We start from the raw sequence: 24,092 nt of genomic DNA, 5'->3' as shown, positions 1-24,092 counted from the left end.
TGATATTTTGAACCCGATGGAGGATGCATGAATGCATCTTACAATGTTATACAGGAAAATGATTTGTTAGCTTTTTCTCAGGGCAGGAAAATATTTGTTAGCTGGAAAATCTTCCTTTTAAGAAATAGCTGGAAAATCTTGGATGGAGAGGAAACTGACCATGTGGCACCGAGGGCAACACGGTCAATTCTCACCCACCGGCTGTCTCCCCCGAGACACACGAAAACGGCACAGGAACCCCTCGCCGTCCCCAGCGGCCCGCCTGCTCCGCCGTCCGCACTGTGCTCCCAGCTGCAAGCGCCGCCGTCCGTAGCACTTCTCTTGCGGCTGAATCCTCCGCAATGCCGCACCACGCCACCCCTCAGCATCCTCCTGCGGTGCGCAAGATCCTTTCCCGACCCCGCGTGGTCGCGGCCTGCGCGGCTGTCGCGGCGCTCGCGCTCCTCCTGTCCGCCGCCCCGGCCGCGGAGGATCCCAGCCGGTGGCACTCCTACCTCGTGGGCCCTCTCCCCGGCGGCACCCGCGAGGAGACGGTGGTGGCCGCGGCCGTGGCGGGAAGCTTCGCGGTCGCCGCCGCCGCCGCCGCCTCGCCTTCACCCACCGGAGCGCCTCTTTCTTCCCTCGGCGAGGTAGGTGCTGAGTTTCTGTTGTGGGGAGGCTTGGAAAGAAAAATGGCATCCTTTTAATGGAGAAATGGTGCTTGTTTGCCATTGCTTAGTTGGGAACGTAGTCTACTTGGAGAAATTTGACGAACCTACGCCGAATTTCAATTGCAAATCAACACTACTTGGTGGCAACTTAAAGCCCCGAGTACATAACGTGTAAATCCTGTCATAATCGTGGCACATTTTAAGAGCATTTTTGGGAATTCTAATGAAACTTGATTTAGTAGCAGCTTATAAAATATCTTTTATATTCAGTCCGCATGTAAATAAAGCCAATGGGGATGCCATTGAATTTGATTGCTTAAAGCGAACTGTCTGCTTGCAGACTAATTTGTCAGGCGAGATTGAACCAACACCAGCCCCTTCTATGTTTTTGGTCCCTTCACCTTCGCCTGCAGAGAATTTTGATGATGGTTCAATGGAGGAACCTGAACGTCCTGAGATAAAGGTACCAATCACTGCAAAAATTGACATTTCTTCTATGAATGTCATTGCATGTCGTGGTATGCTCTATTTAGTCCAGTTATGCATATATTTATTTTTAACATAATTCCGGGACATACATGTGCATTTAGTTGTTGCATGTTGTGTTATTTTTCAAATTCATGCAAATAGGAGACCGCTTGGAAACTGTTCTCTTTAAAAGGAAATCATGTTTTCTCTAACAGTTTCTAATAAAAGGTTACTGACACTTCAGGGAAATCCACCAAAAGATCCAGCTCCTCTTCTCCAAGAGGTACATATCTAATCATGGGAGTTTATGTTTGGCAGCTAAATGTTGTATTTTTTTCTTAATCTCCTTACTTGTGAAGCCCATTTCTACCGGTTTGCCTACAATGGGCTCAGATGTCAATGAAGAACATGACATGGATAGAAAACCTGTTCTGCCTGTAAGGCTAAAGGTTGATGCTTTACCTCTTTTAGGATGTAATTCAAGTTTTTTGTATTAGGAATCAATATCATAAGAATACTTTTCTTGGATTCATGGATTGTGAATTTAGCAGGCGCCACTTTGGTCAACAGCAGCTGACGAAGAGCTTATATATGCAAAGAAAGATATCACCAATGCACCATTGACATTGGATGACCCTGATCTATATGCGCCCCTGTTCCGGAATGTGTCCATGTTTAAAAGGTAAAGCATTGGTTTGGCTTCTTGTCTTGCAATTCATGTGTTTCATAATACCATGACCCAGGATGAAAGGCCCAGTTCTGTGGTAAACAGTATTCTTATTTGTTCGTCCGTTTATAAGGATAACTAATTATTAATTTGCTTGATAGTTGACACTAGGATCGCTTAGTGGAGTTGTTCTATTTTATCGGCTACATATGTGTATCTTACTGGAATACTTCGTTAACCGTCTGCATTTATGATGTACAATTCTGCCAACCACTTGTGTTTGTTAGCATGTAATCTGAAATACCAAATAAAGGAAGCTGCAATGATAACTTAAGTTCCTAATACCATACATTGTGTTTCTAACTTATCGCACTACTGTTTGTATGTTGGGCTAGTAGTTCTTATTAAATGTGTTCAACTCATGCTTCCAGGAGTTATGAACTGATGGAGAGACTTCTCAAGGTTTTCATATATCATGATGGAGCAAAACCTATTTTTCATTCCCCAGAATTGAAAGGCATCTATGCATCTGAGGGGTGGTTCATGAAATTGATGGAGGCAAACCAAAATTTTGTCGTGAGAGATCCAAATAGAGCCCATTTATTCTATCTCCCATATAGCTCTCGTCAACTGGAGCACAATCTTTATGTGCCTGGCTCAAATACTATGGAGCCCCTGTCTATATTCATCAAAAATTACATTGACATGATCTCTGCCAAGTACCCATATTGGAATAGGACAAAAGGAGCTGATCATTTCATTATTGCCTGCCACGACTGGGTATGTTTTCTACACTGTATTTTCTTCTTTGAGTGACCATCATATAAATATGGATTTTAATTAACGCCATTTTTTCACTTATTTGATCAACTTTTTTTATAGAAAAATTTTGATCAGTTATTCAGTAAACTAGAGATTGACATTTGAAACTTGAAACCAACTTATGTTCCTGACATTGTATTTTCTTGCAGGGGCCTTACACAACCAAATTACATGATGAATTGCGGAAGAACACAATTAAAGCTCTCTGCAATGCAGACCTCTCTGAAGGAATTTTTATCCGTGGTAAAGATGTTTCCCTTCCGGAAACATTTCTTAGAGCACCAAGAAGACCTCTAAGAGATATTGGGGGGAGACCAGTTGCGCAGAGAACTATCCTTGCCTTCTTTGCAGGGCAGATGCACGGTCGAGTTCGACCTGTACTTCTCAAGTATTGGGGTGACAAGGATGCAGATATGAGAATATACAGTCGGCTGCCACACCGAATCACTAGGAGGAGGAATTATGTTCAGCATATGAAGTCGAGCAAGTACTGTATCTGTCCCATGGGATACGAGGTAAATAGCCCAAGGATAGTCGAGGCAATATACTATGAGTGTGTTCCGGTAATAATCGCCGATAACTTTGTGCTTCCATTCGATGATGCACTCAACTGGAGTGCGTTCTCTGTGGTAGTACCAGAGAGGGATGTACCTAAGCTGAAGGACATTCTGCTTGCCATACCTGAGAGTCAGTACATCACCCTGCAATCAAATGTGAAGAGGGTGCAGAAGCATTTTCTGTGGCATCCAAATCCCATCAAGTACGACATTTTCCACATGATACTACACTCAGTTTGGTTTAGCAGGGTAAATCAGATGCAAATCGATTAGAACCACCTCAATTTCATGTGATGGTTGTTGGCTCTCAGCTGATCCATTTCTGGCGTGTGACCTTGGTCTGAAGGAAGCAGCTGATGTGGTATTATTTGGATGGTGGTTTGGTCACTGCAGGTGTTACTGAAGGTTATGAATGGAGATAACAATCTGACAACAGAACCTGACATAATCTGTGGATAATAGACAGTTGCATATACGAGCGGCTTAGAGTTTGTAAGTTTTGCATTACTGGTAATTTCCCTGATGTAAGTGTTGTAAGTGTTGAGGAAAGCTGGCAAGTGAAGATTGGTAACCATGTGAAGACGTTCTTTTTCTGAAAGATTCTAAAATCCTTTCATCTTTTTAACTGGGGGAGGGGATAGGATGCTGAGATCTGGCGAAAAAGCACGAAGAAGGCAAGTTTGCTTTTGTGTGGAGTAAATCTGTCGCAACTTGGCCGGTCTTTACCTTTTTGTGTGGAAACTGGTCCTTTTTTCCTCAGCCCCTCGTGTCTGCCGCTCAGCGCATGGGTGTTGCCTCACCCAGAAGATCTCTACGGCGCACTGGAATTAGATCAGGAAAAATATGTCTGATGAATAAATTGTGTGCTGGAGGTAAGAGATATTAAATTATGTAAATCTTACTACCGAATCAACATTCCGTTGTAGTCTAGCTGGTTAGGATACTTGGCTCTCACTCACCCGAGAGACCCGGGTTCGAATCCAGGCAACGGAATATCTTTTTCATGCTCTGTTTTGCTAATTACTTTCACCCACTGACGAGAGGCCATTGAGCGGGGTAACGACCATGTCTATTTTTTCCTCAACCTTTCCGGAACTCAACATCAAAACCTAGGACAGCGCCATGCCCACATTAAAAGAGAGGGAAAACGTACTGATGGGTCATCCATCTTATTCATAACTCATAGCAAGTCATATCATAACATAGGCCGTTCTATTATCTCATTAGCAGAATGAGTTTGTTTATTTTGGTTTCCTTCGCTAGCTCAATGAAAGCAACGGAGGAAAAAAAAACTCACACAACTGTCACGCTCATACAAAAGTACTGCATCATTAGGAAGCATAACATGGTACTATATCATATCAAGACTCTACCGTTAGTTTTAGACCAACGAGGCCAGCTATCCTCACTCTCTGAATGAGTCGGGCAGATTAGCTCTTGCCAAGCCGGAGCGGCGAAGAGGAAGCAGGCATGTCAGGGAAGCTCGGAGGCCGACGGGGAAAAAGCCGCAGGTGATCTGTTCAATCAGCTTTGAAACCAAGGGTGCCCTCTGTGTTCAACTGTTGATGCGATTTGCATTGAGAATCAGCACATTTCAGCAGTCTCGTTACTCGGGAAGATTCAGCCGGTCGAAGAGAACTAGAAAACTCTGCTCGGGTACGCTGTACAGGAAACCAAGCTCGGCACCTCCTAGGTGTGGGATTGTACTCTGCAAAATATGCATCGCATGTCAAACAAAACATTGGAACAGCACGGAATTCTGAAGGAAACAGGTAATTGTATAAACAGTTCCAAAACCACTGGTGGATGTTGTTCTCGAGCTACGTAGACACCTTCATGCAATTTCTCTAATTTGCACAAAAATACTGGGACACCGAAGTGTTTGGATAGGCAGCTGTGTTTTTGGTCCATGCCGGCCTGGTTACGATGAGATTTTCCTTGCTGCCACGTGCCACGAGCACATGCATTCAGCTGACCCAGGCTGGCATGGTTAGCCTTGCCCATGCGAGATATGCTAACCTGGGAATCATGTCTCCTGGCAACATATATTGGTGTTTTAAAAGTTTGTGTCCTGGCTATATAACTCCATATTCTATAAGTTCCCAAAAAGACAACACAAGTGATTTCACCATAAACCAAACTGTAAGTTATGGCATGTCCGGTTCGATATTAAGCCTGCAGTTACTACTTAATATCAATTTCAGGAGCATTGCACCAGCAAATGAAAAAGAACCACTGTTGGTATTTCATTTTACCTTGCCATTGAGCACCAATAGCTCACCATCCACCCATCGAGGATTTTTGAATCCAGGTTGTGCTATTCTACCCTGACCTTTATAACTGGCAATCTGCAAAGAAAAAGAAAGAGAAAGAAAAGAAAAGAATCAAACTTCATTGTAGAATGAAAAAGTTGCATGTGACATACAGCTCAAGACTCTAGAGCACTAAGATATTCCTCAGAACAGAACTAGCGAATCTAACTAAAGCAAGAGACTTTCAATTGTCACAAAATACCAAACCAGCATCTGAGTTAAAACATATGTTAAACAATCAGATATGCAGACAGGAATTACCACACCAAATTCCTCTGGGTATGCGCCACAATTCTCAAGACGCTTTCCTTTCCCAATCTTAGCACGGAATGTTATCTGTCACAAAGTATGATCAGTAAAGGAACATGGGAGCCTGATTAACAATCTTTTCTAGAAAAGAGCAAGGTTCAAGAAAACACTAGGCGCTAGGCCACTGATAGCGAGTAAACGTAGATTAAACGTGATTAAACGCAACTAAACGTTACACATATATATCAATAAAACAATAACAAAAGAACATTTGGACCATTTACATACACGATCTCAGCCTATTATACATTTGGGCCAACTAACCTTGTACTACATGGGCTGCAATTTGACCCATCCAGCCCGTCTCCACCTCATACTTGCCCTAGCACCTCCATGAAAGAGCACACACGACACAGACGTGCAGCCGCCGCCAGTCGTATCTCCTCTCCCCCCCCCAATCTCATCTCCTTCCACTGCAGGCTGAATCTCTCCGGGCTGGCCACATCCCCGGCGGTGGTGCGCACAGCAGCCTGCCTCCCCTCCACGGCGCATCGCCCCTGCTCCATCTGCTCTCCTCCATGGCGAACCACCCCTGCTCTGTCCGCTCCTCTTCCATGGCGTACGACGCAGCAGCAAAATCAAGCTGAGGAGGGGTGAAATCGAGCAATATGGGCACCATGAAGTAAGCATAGATGGAATCACACCCCCGACAACCCATTTTGCGATCCTAATCTCATCTCTGCTCTTGCTTCCTTCACCATCCATGGGTTCCTCTGTTCACCCCGCGTTTAATTGGGCGTTTATGGCCTAAACGAAACGCTGCGGGTCCGTTCGCGATTAAGCGCGCCTAAGCATACGATTAATAACGTTTTTTCGAACATTGGAAAAGAGAGAAGGAAAACCTGGCCAGCAGGGACACTCAGATCACCAGTCAACTTTACTGCTTCAACGTACTCCAAAAACTCAACATCATCAGTACTGTTCCAGTGGCCAAACTTCCGACGGAGCTGCACAATTTCTGGCCCATATGGACTAAATGCTCCCACATAGAGACCTACATGAAGCCCGGAAAGAGAAAAGAGAAAAACACTGTATCAGACTATACAAGAATAGGTCATCAGTTTAGCTGAGAAAACTTTACCACTAAATGGATCTGTGCTGTTAGTATCCGTAATGATCCGATTAAAAATGGTATTCTCGGTCAACTTTACTCGGGCCTTGCTTAATGTAAGCCTTAAAAGCTCCTGAACTTCTTTATTTATCTGTAATTATCATGCCATTTGTCAGTTAGCTTGCTTGCAATAATAGAAATATGCTTTGAAAAACTGGTGGCAAAAGACAGTTACCATAACAGAAAAGCACCAGACTATCCTAAATCGAGATGTAGAACGTTAATTGGTGCAGGTAGCAATTACTAGTTCTTTTTGGGTAAGAAACCAAATCTAGAGACCAAGAGATGTATGGAACCAGCTTGCAGCCAGTTCTCCCAAACTTTCTGTAAATTTATACTCCTATGCAAGGCAAGCACTTGTGCTTGCTTATACTGGAAGGCATGCAAGGCTACTGATGCAGTAGTAACATCCTAAACTGGCACAGTAACTAGGGACAAAGACCTCTAGAATGACATGAATGTCCTTAATGCTTAGAAACTTTCTGAATTTATGTACATGGATCATAAGATTTTTACCGAACTGTGAACAAATATTGATATACTTGAATATATCTCACATTCATAATATTCAAAGTCGCAGACATAAATAACTAAGCCAATGTCTTTGACAGTTTGACTCATTCCTACCTTTGAAGAGCTCTTGGTTGTGCCCCATAATGCCTTTGCGACATCAGATGGCATAAGCTCTGATGCTAATTTGGCTGCCATATCGGCAACTTTCTGTTTTGCAGCCTTTGTTTCAGCCAGATCTCGATCAGAACCTTTTCCAGGTATGTAAAGTTCAAAGGAGTCCTTTTCCATGTTATTTATTTCAGCTGGAACTCGAACATATGATTTTGCTCCAGCATCTTCTTTGTTGTGAACCACTCCACTGATGAAAAGCTTCACCTCCGTACTTTTACTTTCTTCATCCATATCTTCTGAAACATCTTCCTCCTGCTCGAGTTCCTCAGCGGTAGTCTCTTCCAACGAGTTTTCTGATGTGCTCTTCACATCATCTTGCGCTAATTCTTCCGATGAATTTGCAGCCAATTCAGTTTCCTCAGACACATCTACATTTATTACTTGAACTTTGAATTCAGGAATCCGAGACTTGAAAAAATTCAAAACACTTTTTAATCCTTCGACACTACTATCCTTGTTGCTACCAACATCTTGTTCTTTCTCCTCAACATCCTCACTTCCTTTTACCGTAGTATCTGTATTTGCTTCCTCTGTAACGCTATCAGACATAGCACTACTTTCTGATGAACTTTCATTCTCCACCTTAGCTGGACCTTCAGTAGCTATCGCTGAGATGGATGATGCACTTGAAGTTCCTTTTGTTGGTCGCAAGTGTACCACCTGTCTAATTTTTTCGTAAATACAAATATCAAAACTGTGCATAACAGTGAGTTTCTTCTGATTTCTTGATAAATGCACAAATTACAGTATGGATGAATATCATTTTGATCACCGCACCTTCATTGTATATGTCTCATCATTTTCTCTGACAAGAAAAATTTCGAATAATGGAGTCCCAGAAGATGCAGTCACCAATTGCCTTAAGAAAAAGGAGTATTTGGTAAGTTAGAATTCTTGCCTGATTTTAACTTCTATAATATTGAACTATGAACTGAGAGAAACCACCTTGGGCTGTAGCTCTTTGCCACGTATCTCCCGACACCAGGGCTTATTCGCACAATTCTCCCAATGGAGTCATCAGTGTCCTTAGCGTATCCCACCCACCAACCTACCTGAAACAAAAAATGGTTAGATCCATCCCAACGACAATTCCTGTGGGGTCACATTAAAAGTGCCTTTCTTAATGATACATATGGTTTCGGCTAATATTGGTTCATCCATGGTGTTACCGCTTAGTTAAAGCAACCTAAGGACACGGGACATTATTTTTCTTGTGCTTACCAATTTTATCAGGAGATTGGCGATTTGCCATATAAGTGGTTTGTTTAGCAAGGGAGATCAGGAGGTGCTAAAACTGACTTGTTGCTGAATATAGTACCTGGCAATCGAAAGGCACCAGAAATGGCAATGTGTGATAAGGTCATAAGGGACTTAGTTATTACCAAGCTGGTTCCAGCAAGCCTTGACAACCTTGAGGCGTCCTGATAACGCTGTTCCTGTATAGCATTCTGCAAGAATCGGGAAGAGCGAGAGCAATACAAGAGTAAAAGAATACAATAGTTAGCACAATCTACTCTAAATCTGCGGGAAATGAAACTAGAACATAAGAGCTGACGCATCTCAGTCCAAAATTGGTGATTAAACAGGATGGTCGTCATATCACAGCAGCGACGAACCTTCAGCTCGGCCATGACGTGGGCAACGGCGTCGCTGCCGGTGGCCTCGAGGATGGCCCGCTTGAGCTTGGCGGCCTCGGCGAAGTCCTCGTTCTCCACCGCCTCCTCCAGCTGGAACTGCGCGGCCAAGGCAGGAGCGTATCATCAGATTGGTTCGATTAGTGACTCGAGGGTGATGAATTGGCGATTACCTGTAGGAGGGACGCGTAGCTCTCGGCCTGCTCGACCTCGTCGAAGTGGCGGCTCCATCGGGTCCAGTCCCAGGTGGAGGGCGACGACGCCGAGGAGGCCGCGGTGCAGAAGCAGCACCCGGCGGCGGAGGGCGGGCGCGCGGCGGAGGGCGTCGCTCGGCGGGCCGGGACGGTGTTGAAGGGCGGGCGCGCCGCCGCCGGCGTGGCGCACGCGGTGGCCGCGGGGGACATGGCGATGGGTGGGTGGGGCACAGCGGGCAGAGAGGCTGGCAGGCACGCGATGCAGATAAGGAAGACGGGCCTGGCTCCTGAGTTGATTGCGAAGTGGCGAGCGAGCGAGCGAGCCAGGGGCGGGGCCCACCTGCATTGGGGGCATGTCGTTGCTTCGCGTTGCGTCCTGCGTGCTCCCTCTCCCACTGCTAAATGGGCCCCGCCGCGGCCGCTGTTTTCTTTCTTTTTCTTTTTTTTGTTTTTTTTGCGAGGCCTTTTTGTTCTTGCTTTTCCCCTTTTATAGATAGCCGCAATTGTTGCCCACAAAATTCATGCTAAATTCAAAATTCAAGCGATTCGGAAGGGCGATTTGTTCGTGGCTGGGATTAGTATGAACTACAAGTCAGTTTCCATTTTTTATTCCATTTTTTAAAAGACAATATTCTAATGTGACAATAATCCTTTTGAAATTAACTGTTCCCCGGCGACTTTGCCATTGCCAATGAACACGACATACATGTACCATAACAAACTGCACCTACCCACTAATTGTCGACTTTGCTATAACAAAATCATCACTCCTTGTTAGCCACGGCACGAATCGACAATGATGCATTTGTTCTCACTTTTCTCCACCAATGGATTGATCATCATCTCGGGACAAATATGCCGTATTGCTGACGTTTCCATAAAAAAAGCGAGAGGATCCAGCTCCATGTGTCTACTTCTAGAAGATAAAAGAAAAAGTTAGATAGTTTAATCGCATGCTAAATTTGTAGCGGACATGTTTGTTCTGCTACAATTTTTCCAACGCACAATTGCATAGTTGCATTGCATGTGGCAAGCAAACACATAAAACAAAAGTTTCAGTTTGCTAACTTTATTTTTAGACACAAAAAACAAATTTGGTAACCCTAATTACATGCAGGATGGAAGCGCGCTGAATTTGCATGGAAACGGATTCAAATATTTTAACTATCCATGTTCTCATTTCCATTCCTAGGATACAGAGGATTCGAATATTTTGGATGCCCATCTCTCTCCGTTTCCATCCTTAGTTATATGGCTATAAACGGCAGATCTTAAAAACTCCGGAATAATAAGAGACGCTCGTCACGAAACATTGTACTTCGCGAAAAATGTTGCACTTGCGTGAGAACGGAATTTTGCGAGAGGCACTGTCTAGTTGACATGGGCCGTTGGGGACGAGACGGAACGTGCTTCCTGGGCAACGTTAGAGGAATACGACCGAAGGCGAAGCGCAGCGAGGTGGTGGTGGACTTGCGAGTCTAGTCGCGCGACGACGAGTCGACGACCATCATTCCCCCGGCATCCATCCCACACGGCCACGGGCGCATCGGATGAGAGCTATTCGCATCGATCGAATTCGTTCGTCGTCATCATGAATCCACACCTCCGCCGCGCCCGCGCCTAGCCGCCTACCTACCCACCACCCCGCCCCTCCCTCCCCCCCTCCCCGTCCTTTCCTCCGCGCGGCACGCGTGACCCCCGCCCGCGGCCGCCCCTCACCGGCGGCTGACCGATTCCACATTTCTTTTCGAAAAACTAATCACGCCGATTCCGCGCTTGGAATCCGTTCCGCCCTCACGCGGCGGCACCCCTCCCCCCCGCCCCGCGGGTCGCGTCGAGTCCACCACCACCGCGGGGGTGGGGCTCGGCTCCTTCCGCGCAATTCCACCGGCGAAAGCGGAGTGGAGCGCCGACTCGACAAGAGTCCCCCCCGGTCACGGCCACGACGCATCCCCGACCGAACCCTGCGGTGCGCCGAGCTCCCACGTCTCGCCCAAGCCCGCGCCCGCCCGCCAGCCAAAATGGACCAACTCGCCGATGGCCTCGCCGCAGCGACCATCTCCGACCCCGCGGACCAGGGCGCCGCGGCCCCCGGAGGCGGGTCCAGCGCCGATTACCTCCTCAGCGTCATGCGCGCCGTCGAGGGCGCAGACGCCACCATCCGCAGCCAGGTAACCCACTTCGTACCATCCCCGCCTTCGCTTTCCTGCGTGCGCGTCCCTCCGAATTCCGTCGCGTCTCCCCCTTAGCCCGCGGCTGCTTCGCTTCGTTTTTATTGTCGCAGCAGCTTTGCGCGAAATGGTGATGATTGTTGTGGGGGTAAATATGTGCCGGCTGGTTTTAAATTTTTATTCCGTTTCAGATGGAAGAGAATAACCGCCTTAAGGAGGAGCTTTTGCGAAAAACACAACAGCTACAGAGGATTGTAAGTCCATTTCTGTTTCATGCGGGATTTTAGTCTTACCAGAGGCATATAGTTCTTCAGGCCGTGATCTCGTTCTGCTGTTTCCGTCGTATTAAAATTGAAGCATGGCATGTACACGTGTTTTTGTTGAGATATATGCTCTAGCAGCTCTACTGAAAATTGTTACTGGCAAAGCTTAGTATGAATTCTGTCAAGTTCTAGGGGAGCAAAATCTCAACTGGATCTGTGGTTTATCATGGAGCTTGAAACACCTTCTGCCTATTCTCTTATACTGAAACAGCAAAACAAATGGTTTCACTGCATGTTTTTTTTTGGCATAAAGGATTAACACAATCGAGCTGTTTCATAGTTTTGCATATGATACTTTCATTGACTAGAGTTTTCTGTATGGTTTATGTTTGTATTTGAAATGCTAACAACATTCAGGTTGAGCAATTGCTCTGTTGTACGCACTGTAACAGCTTTGTCAACTTCTCTCATGAAATCATTATGAAAAAACAAAACTCTTGCTTCACATGTAACAGCTACAATTATACTTCTGCGGGATATTTGTGGGCATCAAGCTTTTGTTTGAAAGGTGTACTTTGATTTGGTTTCAGAGGGAAGATGCTACATCCCAAAGTTCTTCAAGTGGGGTAGGCCAAGAGCGCAATTCTGTTGCTAATAAAATGGATGGCACAAAATCATTTGAGAACGGCTCTTCAATAAATCCCCAAATTACCTCAATTTATCCTCAGAATGGGAGTTTTGGAAGCAGAGAGCATCTGATTCAGGAAACCATGAAACAGAAGTACGTTGACAGTCCCCAGTCTAACGGAGCATTTAAAAGGTCATTAGGAGAACAGACTCCTGTTGACAATGGTGGCCCCTCACAGTTCTCCACTCCCTCATCTCGGTCCCTTTCTCCAAATAGGTAACTTTGCATATTTGATGCCATCTACATTCCTGCCTTGGGATGACATTTTGGATTTTTGGTTCCATTATAGTTATAAAAAAATCCTTTGCTTACAGGCATAGAAAAGATGGGGAGTATGAATCTAGGTTACTGCCAGTTTCAGGGATCAACTCAAATATGTCCTGGAAGCAGGTTAGTTAGTTATTGTACAGCGTCATATGCATACCTATATCTTCTGTTTCCAACAAAGATATTTCCTACACAGGACCTCATTGTTAAGGTCAAAGAAGGTGAAGAAGAGATTAAGCAATTAAAGAAGCATCTTGCTGACTACACTGTGAAGGTAATCAATTTTGCATATAAAGGTCACTTGCTCTGTATTTTTCCTTTTCTATCTTCTATTGACCACAAGCAATTCCTGACAGGAAGCCCGAATACTCACTGATAAATATATGTTGGAAAAACGTATTGCCTATATGCGTTTGGTAAGATGTTCATTATATCACAAATCAATAATTCGTTGGAGCGAGCTTATCATCTAATCATGATAAATTGTTTTCAGGCATTTGATCAGCAGCAGCAAGATTTAGTTGATGCAGCATCAAAAGCTTTGTCATACAGGCAAGATATTATTGAGGAAAACATCCGTCTAACGTATGCATTGCAGGTAACTTTCATGAGATATATCATGGGAATGATCGATGTATATTATATCTTTGCCTGCACTCACAGTCTCACATATATAATCATTTCAAGATTGTGACTGGTTTTACCATAACCATGAGAATAAAAATCTAATTACTTTATTCATATAAGCTTGATGTTACTTATGCAAAATTTCCATTATAAAACACACTGTTTATTTAAAATATCCTAAATGTTTACAAAAAGTGATGGTAGCATGACTTTTTATGTAGCATGGAGCAAAAATAGTTCTGTTCCAGAAGTTCATGAATGTTCTTTCTCAGTGCTTACTTGAGTTTATACCATGAGACTGGTTCAAATTTCAATCCGGAATGCGACACATTTTCTTTTATTGTTTTATTGCAATACCTGAAGATAATTATGAAAAATGCAATTTCTTCTAGCTCCTTGATGGTTGATGCTAAGATTCATTGTACTGTCTGTCCTAAGTACTTAAGGTAGACTATATGCCAGATGATTTCTTTTGAACAATTCTGTTGGTAATTCTACTTCATAAGGACATTAAAAGTAAATAACTCATTGCCATGACTGTGCATCCATTATAGGCTTTGTTGAAGTATCACCTTAATATAGTCTGCAGACCTTAGTGCAGTGGGATTAGTCTGCAGACCTTAACATAGGTTTGTTGAACTAGATTTGGCATCTAGATTCATACTATGTGCTGCAGTCATTCATATGGATTAACATTTTTTTTTGCAATACCCCAGCCCATTAGTATTAATGTTGGCCCGTGTAGCCCCAGACCTTAGTGTAGTGGGATTAGTCCCTTATGGAAAGTTTAGATAAGTTGGGGACAGCTTATAAGCCCTTGCGTTCCAAATAGCACCCGCGCATTGACTCTTATACACGAAGCAGGTACAAAGTAGAGTTGCTGTGCATATGAGGCTCGCCCTGTTGGTGGGTTGGGCAATAAGTGGGTTTTGGGCACGGGGTGTTACAAGTGGTATTGGGGTGGGGTTGAGTGTTATAATGTTAGTACAAGTTTATCTGCTCTTGATAGTAATAATACCATTTTATCTTGTATTGTGTTCATTGTTTGGATTTAGCACTTAAAGATTAAAGGATACTCAGTTTTTGCTTATGTTACTGTCCAGGCAGCCCAACAAGAAAGATCGACTTTCATAGATTCCTTGCTGCCTCTTCTGTCTGAATACGACAATCTCCAGCCTTCTGTTTTTGATGCCCAATCAATTGTCGGTAATCTAAAGGTAAGTTCTGTTTTCTTGTATTTGCTGTGGCAAGTGAGCTGTCATTTAGCATGGACTTGATGACCTGAACTGTTTATTACTTTATTATTGGACGCAAGGGAGAATCAGATTAAGGCTGAAATAATTTTATGTGCTATACATTTTCTTTTCCTTGTACAAAGTAATCAACAAACATAACATGACAATGTTAATTATGGATAAAGCAACCTGAACTCAATTAACATTGATAACCTGTTACCAAATTGCTTAATATATTGACGCGCAGGTCTCCTGCACGTTTGAGAAAAAAACTGTTATAAAATTGCTTCAATATCGTACCTAGTTCTATTGAAGCCAGCATCTGAGCTAACTATTTGCTAAATGTGTGCTCCTTTCCTCTGTAGATTTTGTTTAAGCATATGCAGGAGCAACTTATTGTTACTGAGGTAAGCCACACTAAGCAACTGAAAACATGCATTTACTCTCTGAACAACATGTCATACTGCAATCAGTAGTGAGTTTCTCATGCTTGCAGAGCTTACTGCTGATATTTTTCTTAACAGAACTTTGAAGTTGCCTTGTATGCAAACTTGGATCATGCAGGAGAAATTAAGGGAGTCACGGTATCAAATTACTCCATGGCATACTGAATTGTTGAATAGTACCAGCCATCCTGTTCCTACCGATCCTCCTGCTGGAAAAATATTGGTGACTACAGTATGAATCTTTAGTTAAATACTCTTTCATCTATTACTCTTTGAACACATGTTTCCCATTCACATGCTTCTACACCTTTACTTTGTCAGAGCAAAAGCAACCTTGATATTATTCACCAGACAGCATATCCTCATGTACAATCACCAATGTCTTCCCCAGTTCAAGCTAGAGGTGATTGGGGTGCATTCGGTAACAAAAACCATCAAGTTATTCCAAGTGAGGTTCCTACAAGAAATGCTGAACATGATGACATGGGAGGGAACTCTCTTTCAAGCAGGTAGTGTCTCTTTATGGGATTATTGAAATAATATACCCAATTACTTTGGTTCTCTACCGGTATTAGTCATCTCTTGAGCCGTTGAGCGTGCTAAAATTATGAACACTTCACGAATTACTGACACTACTATTAGCAAATTTTTGTCTCTTTCCCTTTCATGTTTTTGTTATACTATTTTGGTAAACATCGACTGTTCATACGTAATATTTAGGAAACCATTTCACGTAGTTCTAAATAAAAAAATATTCTATTATATTTACCCTGTTTGGACAGCTGATAGACTGGCCAAACAAGCTCTGCCACATCCTCTTGCTTGCCCTCGCTGTGACCAAGATGAGGAAACTATCCAACATATACTGATCTCATGTGTGGTTTCTAAACAACTTTGGTTTATCATCCTACATCAACTTGCCTTGCTGGCAGTGGCTCCACAGCCAGACAATAAGTTTTTCTAGGTGGTGGTGCAAGGATTTGAAAGAGGTCGAAAGCAACTCAATAAGGGGTTTAATTTGTTTATCATTAATCATCAAGTTACTTGGGAAATTTGGAAATACAGGAACTACTGTGTTTTTTTCTGGTGTCAATCCTGATGTGGCGGCTGTAGTAAGGGCCGTGACAGATCAATGCATATTGTGGTGTGATGCTGGTGCCAAGTAGAGGTGCAAATGAGTGCCCCTTAGGGTATCCATTGCCCCTCTTTAGTTAAAAAATTGAACTAGTTTTTCAAAATGAGCTCCCACTCTGAAAAATTAGTGCAAACTTTTGAATTAAAGAGGGTCGGTGGATACCCTTAGGTGCGCCTTTTTGCACCACTAGTGCCAAGGACCTCCAGGGTCTAGTTGCTTGATAGTCTAAGGGTTCGCGAATGTTTTATGTTTTCTGTGTCTTGTGGTTTGGTCTGGTGTAGTGTTGTGCTTGATCTCTATTCTTCTTTAATGAAATGACATGCAACTCTCCTGCGCCTTCGAGAAAATAATATTCTATTATCTTGTCGCATTACTAGAATGCCTAACACAATACGAATTTGTATGATTTTCAGAAACCAATTTAGGACAGACGTTCCTGCTCAAGTATCCCAAGGTGATTATCATGGTGTCCGTTTTCACGAGACCCCGAGTCAGAACTCACCATTCAAGGGTCTCAGTAGAAATGATGTACTGGATGGTTCAGAGGTTGCTGAAGTCCAAAACACTCAAGAACCTTCTGCTCGATGGGGTCCTGGGGACTCACCTAACTTGGCATCTGGCCTTGAGGACACAAACCCTTCATATCCTTATCTCCCTACAGTCCTTGAGGAGCCTGGTTCTTCTTTCTCTGAGGGTAACTACTATTCAATTAAGTTGATATTGTTTAAGACTAAATAAGCCTTATACTATTGATAGATGCCTGTTATGAATATGCAGCTGCAGATGATGATCCATTGCCAGGCATAGAAGGGCTTCGAATCACAGGTGAAGCTTTTCCTGGACGAGAACTTTTAGCAAGTGGGTACCCCATCAATGGTACCACCACTTGTAATTTTGAGGTGTGCTTCAAGTTCTTGTCTATCCACATTCTGAATAAGGAAATAAATTTCTTGCTCACCACTTAAGTTGTGAGTTTCAAATTTTCAACATAGTTTCACTTCTTGCAAATTATTTGTGTCTGCAGTGGGTGCGCCACTTAGAAGATGGTTCTGTAAATTTCATAGAGGGTACCATTTCTCTTTTCTTCCCTTTTGTGCTGATACGCTATAAGTGAGCTTATGCTCTGTTAACTTGTTGCATTAACTAGGATGTCATGATGTCTCAATGATTTTGATTTTATTTTGTTTATATAGGAGCAAGGCAGCCTAGCTATGTTGTTACAGCTGATGATGTGGACACTTTACTAGCCATTGAAGTCCAGCCCCTAGATGATAGGAAAAGAAAGGTACTTATTGTCATGTGGTTGATCTTTCTTTTTCGGGAACTTGCAGGAGAGGTGCATATATTTGTATTAAGAAGAGCATAACTGAGTTCTACAATGTGAGACTTGTTAAAGTCATGCAGGCCCTGGCCACAGTTACATTATGCTACTATGCTACGAAACAGGACAACCATTTAAAGAAAAGAAACAGCTATCATGGTAAAAACACGTGCCCTAAGGTCTGCTGGACATTTGGTACCTGCCCTGGTGACGTGACAGATTAGTCTGTAGAGATCTGGCATGATTGATCCTTATACTACAATACTGTTTTTTTTGAAAAGCTATACTACAATACTGTACTTTCCGAACATTTGGGAATTTGGGGGCTAGATATTTTTTTATACCATTTGTATGATAGCAATTCCAGTGCTATGTTGATTTCTGAATTTTGGCAATAGAATCCAATTAATATCACAAGAAATGATCAAAATAGTTCTAGGAGATGGATATTTGATGTAGGGACCCTAATGCAAAATTTCAGCTCTTATCCCCACCAATATGAGTAAAGGGCAAAAATGCGAAAATATCATGGCATCTAGCCTTTAAAAATCAGAGCTGCCTCTCATTTCTACTTTGTTTGTTTGGTCCCAGATCTGACGGTAGGTCAGTAGGGTGCTCTGACCACTTCTGCCATTGTAGTCAATACTGATACCATTATTTTCCATTCCATTCACACATCACAGCAGAATGCACAAATAATTTCAGACGAAATCTGATGTACAATTTTCCAGTGAGCAATGGATATACCGTTCACATTTGGTACTGTGAGAAAGATTTCATGGGAAGAATTTTGTTTTTGTGTGGAACCCTGTTTCTGAGAAATATTATTTTGAAACTAAATCTAGTGTGTTAGCAGATAATATTTATTTTCATCGTAACCCAATGGTTGCAGTGAAAGTTTCCGCTGATGTACAGAATCACACTTGCATTTGGATAACTGGGTCATTGGATTTTCTGGTGAAAGTAACTTTTCTGTAAAGTTTACTCACCAATATGCTATGTCAAATGAGTTAAGAACTTGAGATATGATGCAAAGTTAAATGCTTTCTAGAAATTAGAAAATTGATTTTCTTCTATCACTTCTAGTGTTAATTTTTCTTGAAATATTCTATTTCCTGTTGCAGGGGGAATTTATCAAGGTTTTTGCTAACGAGCAAAGAAAAATTTCGTGTGGTGAGTTTTAGGAACTGTGAATTGTGATTATGGTATTTGCCCTTACACTTCAGTATTGTTCAAACAAAGTGCAACTTTAAAGAATTTGGGTGCTAGGGTTCACATCTTTTAAGCTTCCATGATGCATTCAGCTTTGTTGGATGCTCATGAGATGGTACAGATACCTGAGATAATGCAGTACTTCCTTAGCTTTTTCATTTTGGATTGAACTTTAGTAGAAAGCAAATATTTTGGTGCTCGGTCTAATATTGGCAGAGCTCGTTTATACTAAGCCAATGTGTTGGTGCAGTTGATCTGTGTTGAAGTATAACAAACTAATGGTATTTTGGCCAGTGGGCAAGTTTGAAGAGCGCCAAAGAGACTGTGTTTGATCTCCTTGCATTCCTTAATTCCCAAGAACACTGGTCATTATTGATGCTCCAAGTGTCCATTTTTTATAGGGTGTAACTTGATTTGGCGCACGTTCTTCTAAGCTGAATTTTGATCATAAATTTCTCTAGTAGTATTTCTGCTAGTTACATAATCATAATTCAAATGTGATTCCGGTGTTACCACTTTTGTATCACTCGACTCATGTATAGTTAGCATAATTGTTGGTCAAAAGTTACAAAGTTTGAATTTTGAAATGTATGCATGCCTTGTTATTTTGGATGGAGTACCTAGATAATAATATAGCAGCAGCATTGCATAGTTTAGTTCTGAATTGAGCAACCATCTTTGATGCAGATCCTGAAACAAAGGAGCTTATTAAGAAAACTCTTGAAATTGGGCACATGACCTATGAAGTCCAAGTTCAACTGCCTGTATGCTCTCTGTCATTTGCAGTTACCCATTCACATAGCAAAAGTATTCTTGTTACTTCCGATGTCATGCAACTGTCTGAAGTATCAAATTCTCCAACAGCAGGTCAGATTTTTAGACATGTGGGAACCAGCTGTTCTAGCAATAAAGAGGGAAGGTTACAGCATTAAATGTAATGGGCAGCGTGGTGTTGTTATCACAGAGAAATTTCAGGAAGCAACTGCTGTAAGTCTTTACTCTTTAGCATAAGCCGTTTCAGGAAATGGAGTGCTGTATCTGCTTGTGTTTTGTGTTTGCAATTATAATTTACTTCATTTTAACCAGCGTGGGTTGACACAGTTTTTTAAGAGAAAGGTTAGCACAATTCTGTTTTGCACTTGAAGTTTCTATGTTGTCATTGCTTGAATTTTTTTTTAAATTCGAAAAAAAGTTTCTACGTTGTCACCTGCTACCCCCCCCCCCCCCCCCCAAAAAAAAAAAAACACACCCCTTCAGCTGTCTTTGAAACTGCTTCAATTTCACATATTTGATTTTAACCCGTGCATGCATAGTATATGCTTATGAAGTGCACTTTACAACAAATCTTATAATACCTTATGTCCTTATTCAGATTAAGATTCCATATGGGCGTCAAACGGAGTTTTCGATTATATCTGCTGATGGTGTTGATTATAATCTGAAGCCAGCAGAAAATACACTGTGAGTACCAAATGAGGCTTCTGTTTGCTTCAGTTACTAGCAGTAAAATTTTTGACAGTCCCAAGTGGCTAAATATATTAGCAGCAGTGATATCTGCTACTGTTTGAGCCAAAAAACTGCATGCATCATCACTTCAATTGGCACTGTTGAAACTCCTTTTTCCATGTCTTTTAGTATTGAAAGTGTGGCAGTCTAGAACCCTATACCCCCCACCCCCACCCCCCCTCTTTTGATTTGGATATCTGAAAATTTTACTCGAATTTCCTTGGCTTTCGGAATAATCCACTAGACAATCTCTTTATGCTTTACATAACAATAATATCATGCTGAACATAAATATGTACTGCCTATCTTGTTTCATGTTTTAACTTTGCAGGTTGCGGGATACCATTGTTCTTGTGTTAAGATTGTTCAAAAATATGGTATGAACTATCTCTTGTACAAGGCATAGCATATTAGCATCCTATCTTTAATGTAATCTTCATTCACCAATAGTAAGTGGGTGTCATGAGCTTGTGAACCCAGTTTAATGAAACCAATAGTAAATTTTTTATAATGAGAAGGGCCCATTATAATCCTTAACTTTTGTCCTTCATTCATTTTGAACATTGAGCTAGAAAACTGCACTTTATGACCTCAAACTCCAAAACTATTTTTTTGCCCCCCTAGAACAACGAGTGCTTGCAAATGCCTCAGCACCAGGGTAACACACAACCCTCCTAATCGAAGATGACTTTTTATGACACGTGGTGTCCAAGTTAGCCAGAAATTGCCCTTATTATTAGCATGTTTGATGGCACAGCAATCTCTTCTGCTCTAAAACATTACTTGTTAACTGTGAAACAATTAGTGCGCACCCCTAGCAATTAATGTGTTGCTTAGAACCTGCAGCGTGACAGATGGTTTTGTTGGCTAGCAACATGCCCAGTCAGTTATGGCGGTATCTTGCGTTAATACTGTTAGCGCGCCCCACCTAGCCAACCCGACCATAAAACTCAGGTGTTATAGTGGGAGGGGTGGAGGCTTTTATCCATAGTCCATCATTCCCCCTACGACGTGCGAGCCCGGCGTAGCCCGCAGCAGGTTCTAGTGCCCGATGTAGCCCGCAGCAGGTCTCAGCACAAGAGAGGCGCAGGGAAAATCGCGTAGCGGAAATGCGTGGCCGGGTGGGTTCGAACCCGGGACCTCGGCTCTGATACCATGTTAGCGCGCCCCATCTAGCCAACCCGACCATAAAATCCAGGTGTTATAGTGGGAGGGGTGGGGACTTTTATCCATAGTCCATCAAATACCTGCAAAGATACTACTCACATCTGCGTGTTGTTTCTGCACTAACGCTCAACATCCGACCTTCGCAGGCTGTTGAGAGGAGAAGAGGAAGAAAGAAAGGCCTTTTCTTCAAGTAGACCCTTAATTTATGCTTATTCTAGTGTATGTAGCATACCAATTGAAACGGGCGGCCTATGTGTTAGTGCTGTGTTTTGTCTGTTGTAAAATTCGACACGCGGTTTTGTTTTGTGCCCAACCCAACAACCCGTTACCCATGTTTATAATATTTTTTTTGTGCCCTCTCTGAGGAGGGAAGAGTTCTATCATTGCGGGTGCAGCTCCCATTTGCCTTCCACGTTTCGATAGAAATAAAATTAATGTATAATGGATAAAAAAGAGGGTCTTTGAAGATGCTCCAAAGAATCGATTTACTCTACTGGGTTTTTACAGATAGATTATGGAGGTAGAGAACAAACGCATGTATTTTTTATTAGTGCATTGCTTAGTTAATCAATTACTTGTGTTGACGCAAAAATCAACACACTGGAATCCGAGGGCAAGTGTTCATCAAGCACGGAAAGTAGACCAAGCGTGCCAGTCAATCTGATCTGTTGATTGACAAGGAGACAGAGTAAATGTTAAAATCTGATCTGTTGATTGACAAGTAGACAGAGTAAATGTTAAATTCGAGGGTGTATCGGCTGGAGTTCCGATTATCCCTCAGACAGTCGTATCGACAAGCTTTGTCGATACAATACACGACAAAAAAAAATTTAAATACAAGCGTGTAATAAACGAGTGCGTCAGCAGGATCAGTCGATGCACTAGACGACAAAACCGGCTTTGAGTAGCCGATTTTGCGTGTGTAACAAAATCTAAACTACGAATGTGTAACTCAGATGATGTAAACTAAAAACAGATCTAAACTGGTTCTTGAGATAACTAAGGTATTACTGCAAAATCTAAAGCCGATCTAATATATTTTTAGGTGTGATAATAGCCAAAAAGTGTAGAAAAACCTACAAATCTAGTCGATATCGATAATTGGTGAATAAATCTAGACGAGACAACAGCGATACATCTGGAAGTCAAAGCCTAGATAAACTCGATAACTTTTGAATAGATCTGAACGAAGCCACATCAATGCGCCCGGAAGCTAAAACTCAGATTTATTCGGTAAACGAAAACTTACCAGTAGATCAAGTCGCTCGAATGTGATGCGTCCTTAATCAACTCGAAAGAACTTACCGAAAAGAAAAAAAAAGTGGCGAAGTCGCCGAAAAGTAAGTTGCAGGTAAAAAGTAGAGTTTCTTTGTTGATCGTGTGATAAATCTTTCACAATAAATAAGGGTACATATTTATAGCCTAGACCACCTAGCCGGTCACGGTACACCAAACTTGCTAAAAAAGAAATATCTAAACAAACTAATATTAAAATACATGGACTCTAATTTTTGAACCCTCCTTGATTAAGCTTCCTCCGATTCGCAAGTGGAAAGGCTGGCATGCATGTAGAATCAACTATGGACTTCATTAACCTGGATCACTTTCCATGCGGCAACCCTTCTTTATTTTATTCTAAGCTCTTTTGCCCCACGCATGCTGATCCTTCTTTGTATCTCTCGTATGAGAAGCTTCCTGAGCTTTGACTTGCATGTTAACTACATGATTATCCGGCTAGATTAAGCCAAATAATTCGTGCGCCATCTGCAACACAAATAAATGGACATATGCACGTGCAGACCCCAAATTCCATTTGACGTGCTTCAATCATCCAAATAAAATAATCCAGCCAAGACACAAATCACGTTTGCTAACGAAGATCGTGTTGTTTCCTTTATAGTAACTTCATATCTTGTTAGCTTGTGCTCCTCTTGCCACGTGAGAATTCCCAACTAGCAGGCTTCTAGCTCCATCGGCAATTGCTGTCGTCTCTCAAGTCAACACAAACAGCCGATTGCTTCGTAATTCAACTTACATTGGATTTACCAAAATTCGGTGTCAACACAAGCCCCCCCCAGTTTCGGAATATGAATGCTTCATGCTTCGAAATTTTGTAAACCCGATGCCTCAATCTGCTTGATAGCTAACACCTCGGCTCTTCTGATACTGCTTTTCCATAACCAAAGTCTTTCTTCCAATTTCCCACCATAATTCAGCTGAAAGATGAAGACAGTAGCAAACCGGAAACTGCAATAAACTTTTCTGGTACAATCCTTTTTTATAGCCGAAGATCTTCTTCAGGCTTTTTTATCACAATCTTTTAAACCGATGCAAAGAATCAAATCCACTTTACTTCCCCTGCTAAATAATTTGGGTTTTTTGAAAGATTTTAAATCAAAATATAACCTTGCTCCTCAATGACTCTTGTAAGCATCTAGGCCTTTTAAGGTTTGTTTCGGTGATTAATGACAACTATTATTGTGACTAATGAGTTTGTGCAGCTTAATGAAATATTATTGCTCATTGGATCATATGTTAAAGAGGCCCCTCAATTTCATTGTTCAAAAAGGCGATCTCGGTATTCAACTCAAGTATATAACAAGACTAAAGATCTTTCTAGTCCTAAGTGTCGCAAGGTTGAGAATG

General features: G+C 42.3%; 3 protein-coding genes and 1 non-coding gene across 13 annotated transcripts; 3 read left to right on the top strand and 1 right to left on the bottom strand.

Moving 5' to 3' along the window:
• Positions 1–174: 174 nt before the first annotated feature.
• On the top strand, positions 175–3,789 carry LOC120673392 (probable glycosyltransferase At3g07620). Of its 2 annotated transcripts, none has more exons than XM_039954206.1 (7): positions 175–629; positions 991–1,113; positions 1,363–1,401; positions 1,478–1,567; positions 1,667–1,800; positions 2,217–2,565; positions 2,757–3,789. In XM_039954206.1, the coding sequence occupies exons 1-7, from the start codon at positions 342–344 to the stop codon at positions 3,435–3,437; spliced, it is 1,704 nt and encodes a 567-aa protein (XP_039810140.1). In that variant the 5' UTR covers positions 175–341; the 3' UTR covers positions 3,438–3,789. The 2 variants fall into 2 exon arrangements, with proteins under 2 accessions (XP_039810140.1, XP_039810141.1); XM_039954207.1 differs by having other exon boundaries at positions 176–629; positions 1,670–1,800.
• Positions 3,790–4,080: 291 nt separating this feature from the next.
• On the top strand, positions 4,081–4,157 carry TRNAE-CUC. The gene is given in 2 exon segments: positions 4,081–4,118; positions 4,123–4,157. It is a non-coding gene; the product is annotated as a tRNA-Glu (tRNA).
• A 145-nt stretch (positions 4,158–4,302) lies between these two features.
• Positions 4,303–9,769, bottom strand: LOC120673391 (protein EXECUTER 2, chloroplastic-like). Of its 2 annotated transcripts, none has more exons than XM_039954204.1 (11): positions 9,388–9,769; positions 9,197–9,313; positions 8,963–9,028; positions 8,526–8,628; positions 8,358–8,439; positions 7,524–8,240; positions 6,867–6,987; positions 6,628–6,779; positions 5,738–5,812; positions 5,420–5,512; positions 4,303–4,872 (listed from the first exon to the last, which is right to left on the bottom strand). In XM_039954204.1, the coding sequence occupies exons 1-11, from the start codon at positions 9,761–9,763 to the stop codon at positions 4,771–4,773; spliced, it is 2,004 nt and encodes a 667-aa protein (XP_039810138.1). In that variant the 5' UTR covers positions 9,764–9,769; the 3' UTR covers positions 4,303–4,770. The 2 variants fall into 2 exon arrangements, with proteins under 2 accessions (XP_039810138.1, XP_039810139.1); XM_039954205.1 differs by having other exon boundaries at positions 8,526–8,632; positions 9,388–9,728.
• Positions 9,770–10,907: 1,138 nt separating this feature from the next.
• On the top strand, positions 10,908–21,829 carry LOC120673390. Of its 8 annotated transcripts, none has more exons than XM_039954200.1 (22): positions 10,922–11,579; positions 11,771–11,833; positions 12,433–12,468; positions 12,571–12,746; positions 12,845–12,920; positions 12,994–13,071; positions 13,154–13,213; positions 13,291–13,395; positions 14,528–14,641; positions 15,025–15,066; positions 15,224–15,328; positions 15,427–15,614; positions 16,654–16,934; positions 17,018–17,139; positions 17,265–17,307; positions 17,434–17,525; positions 18,686–18,734; positions 19,461–19,537; positions 19,638–19,760; positions 20,146–20,234; positions 20,611–20,656; positions 21,593–21,800. In XM_039954200.1, exons 1-22 carry the CDS (start codon positions 11,430–11,432, stop codon positions 21,638–21,640), a joined length of 2,163 nt encoding a protein of 720 aa, XP_039810134.1. In that variant the 5' UTR covers positions 10,922–11,429; the 3' UTR covers positions 21,641–21,800. The 8 variants fall into 8 exon arrangements, with proteins under 8 accessions (XP_039810128.1, XP_039810129.1, XP_039810134.1 ...); XM_039954199.1 differs by having other exon boundaries at positions 11,089–11,579; positions 15,224–15,337; positions 21,593–21,829; XM_039954194.1 differs by having other exon boundaries at positions 10,908–11,579; positions 12,433–12,746; positions 15,224–15,337; positions 21,593–21,829.
• Positions 21,830–24,092: the final 2,263 nt, after the last annotated feature.

Source organism: Panicum virgatum, chromosome 5N (assembly GCF_016808335.1).
Source record: "Panicum virgatum strain AP13 chromosome 5N, P.virgatum_v5, whole genome shotgun sequence".
Taxonomy (NCBI): Eukaryota; Viridiplantae; Streptophyta; class Magnoliopsida; order Poales; family Poaceae; genus Panicum; species Panicum virgatum.
The sequence above is the reverse complement of the archived record's forward strand: the minus strand, read 5'-3'. Positions and strand labels throughout refer to the sequence as shown.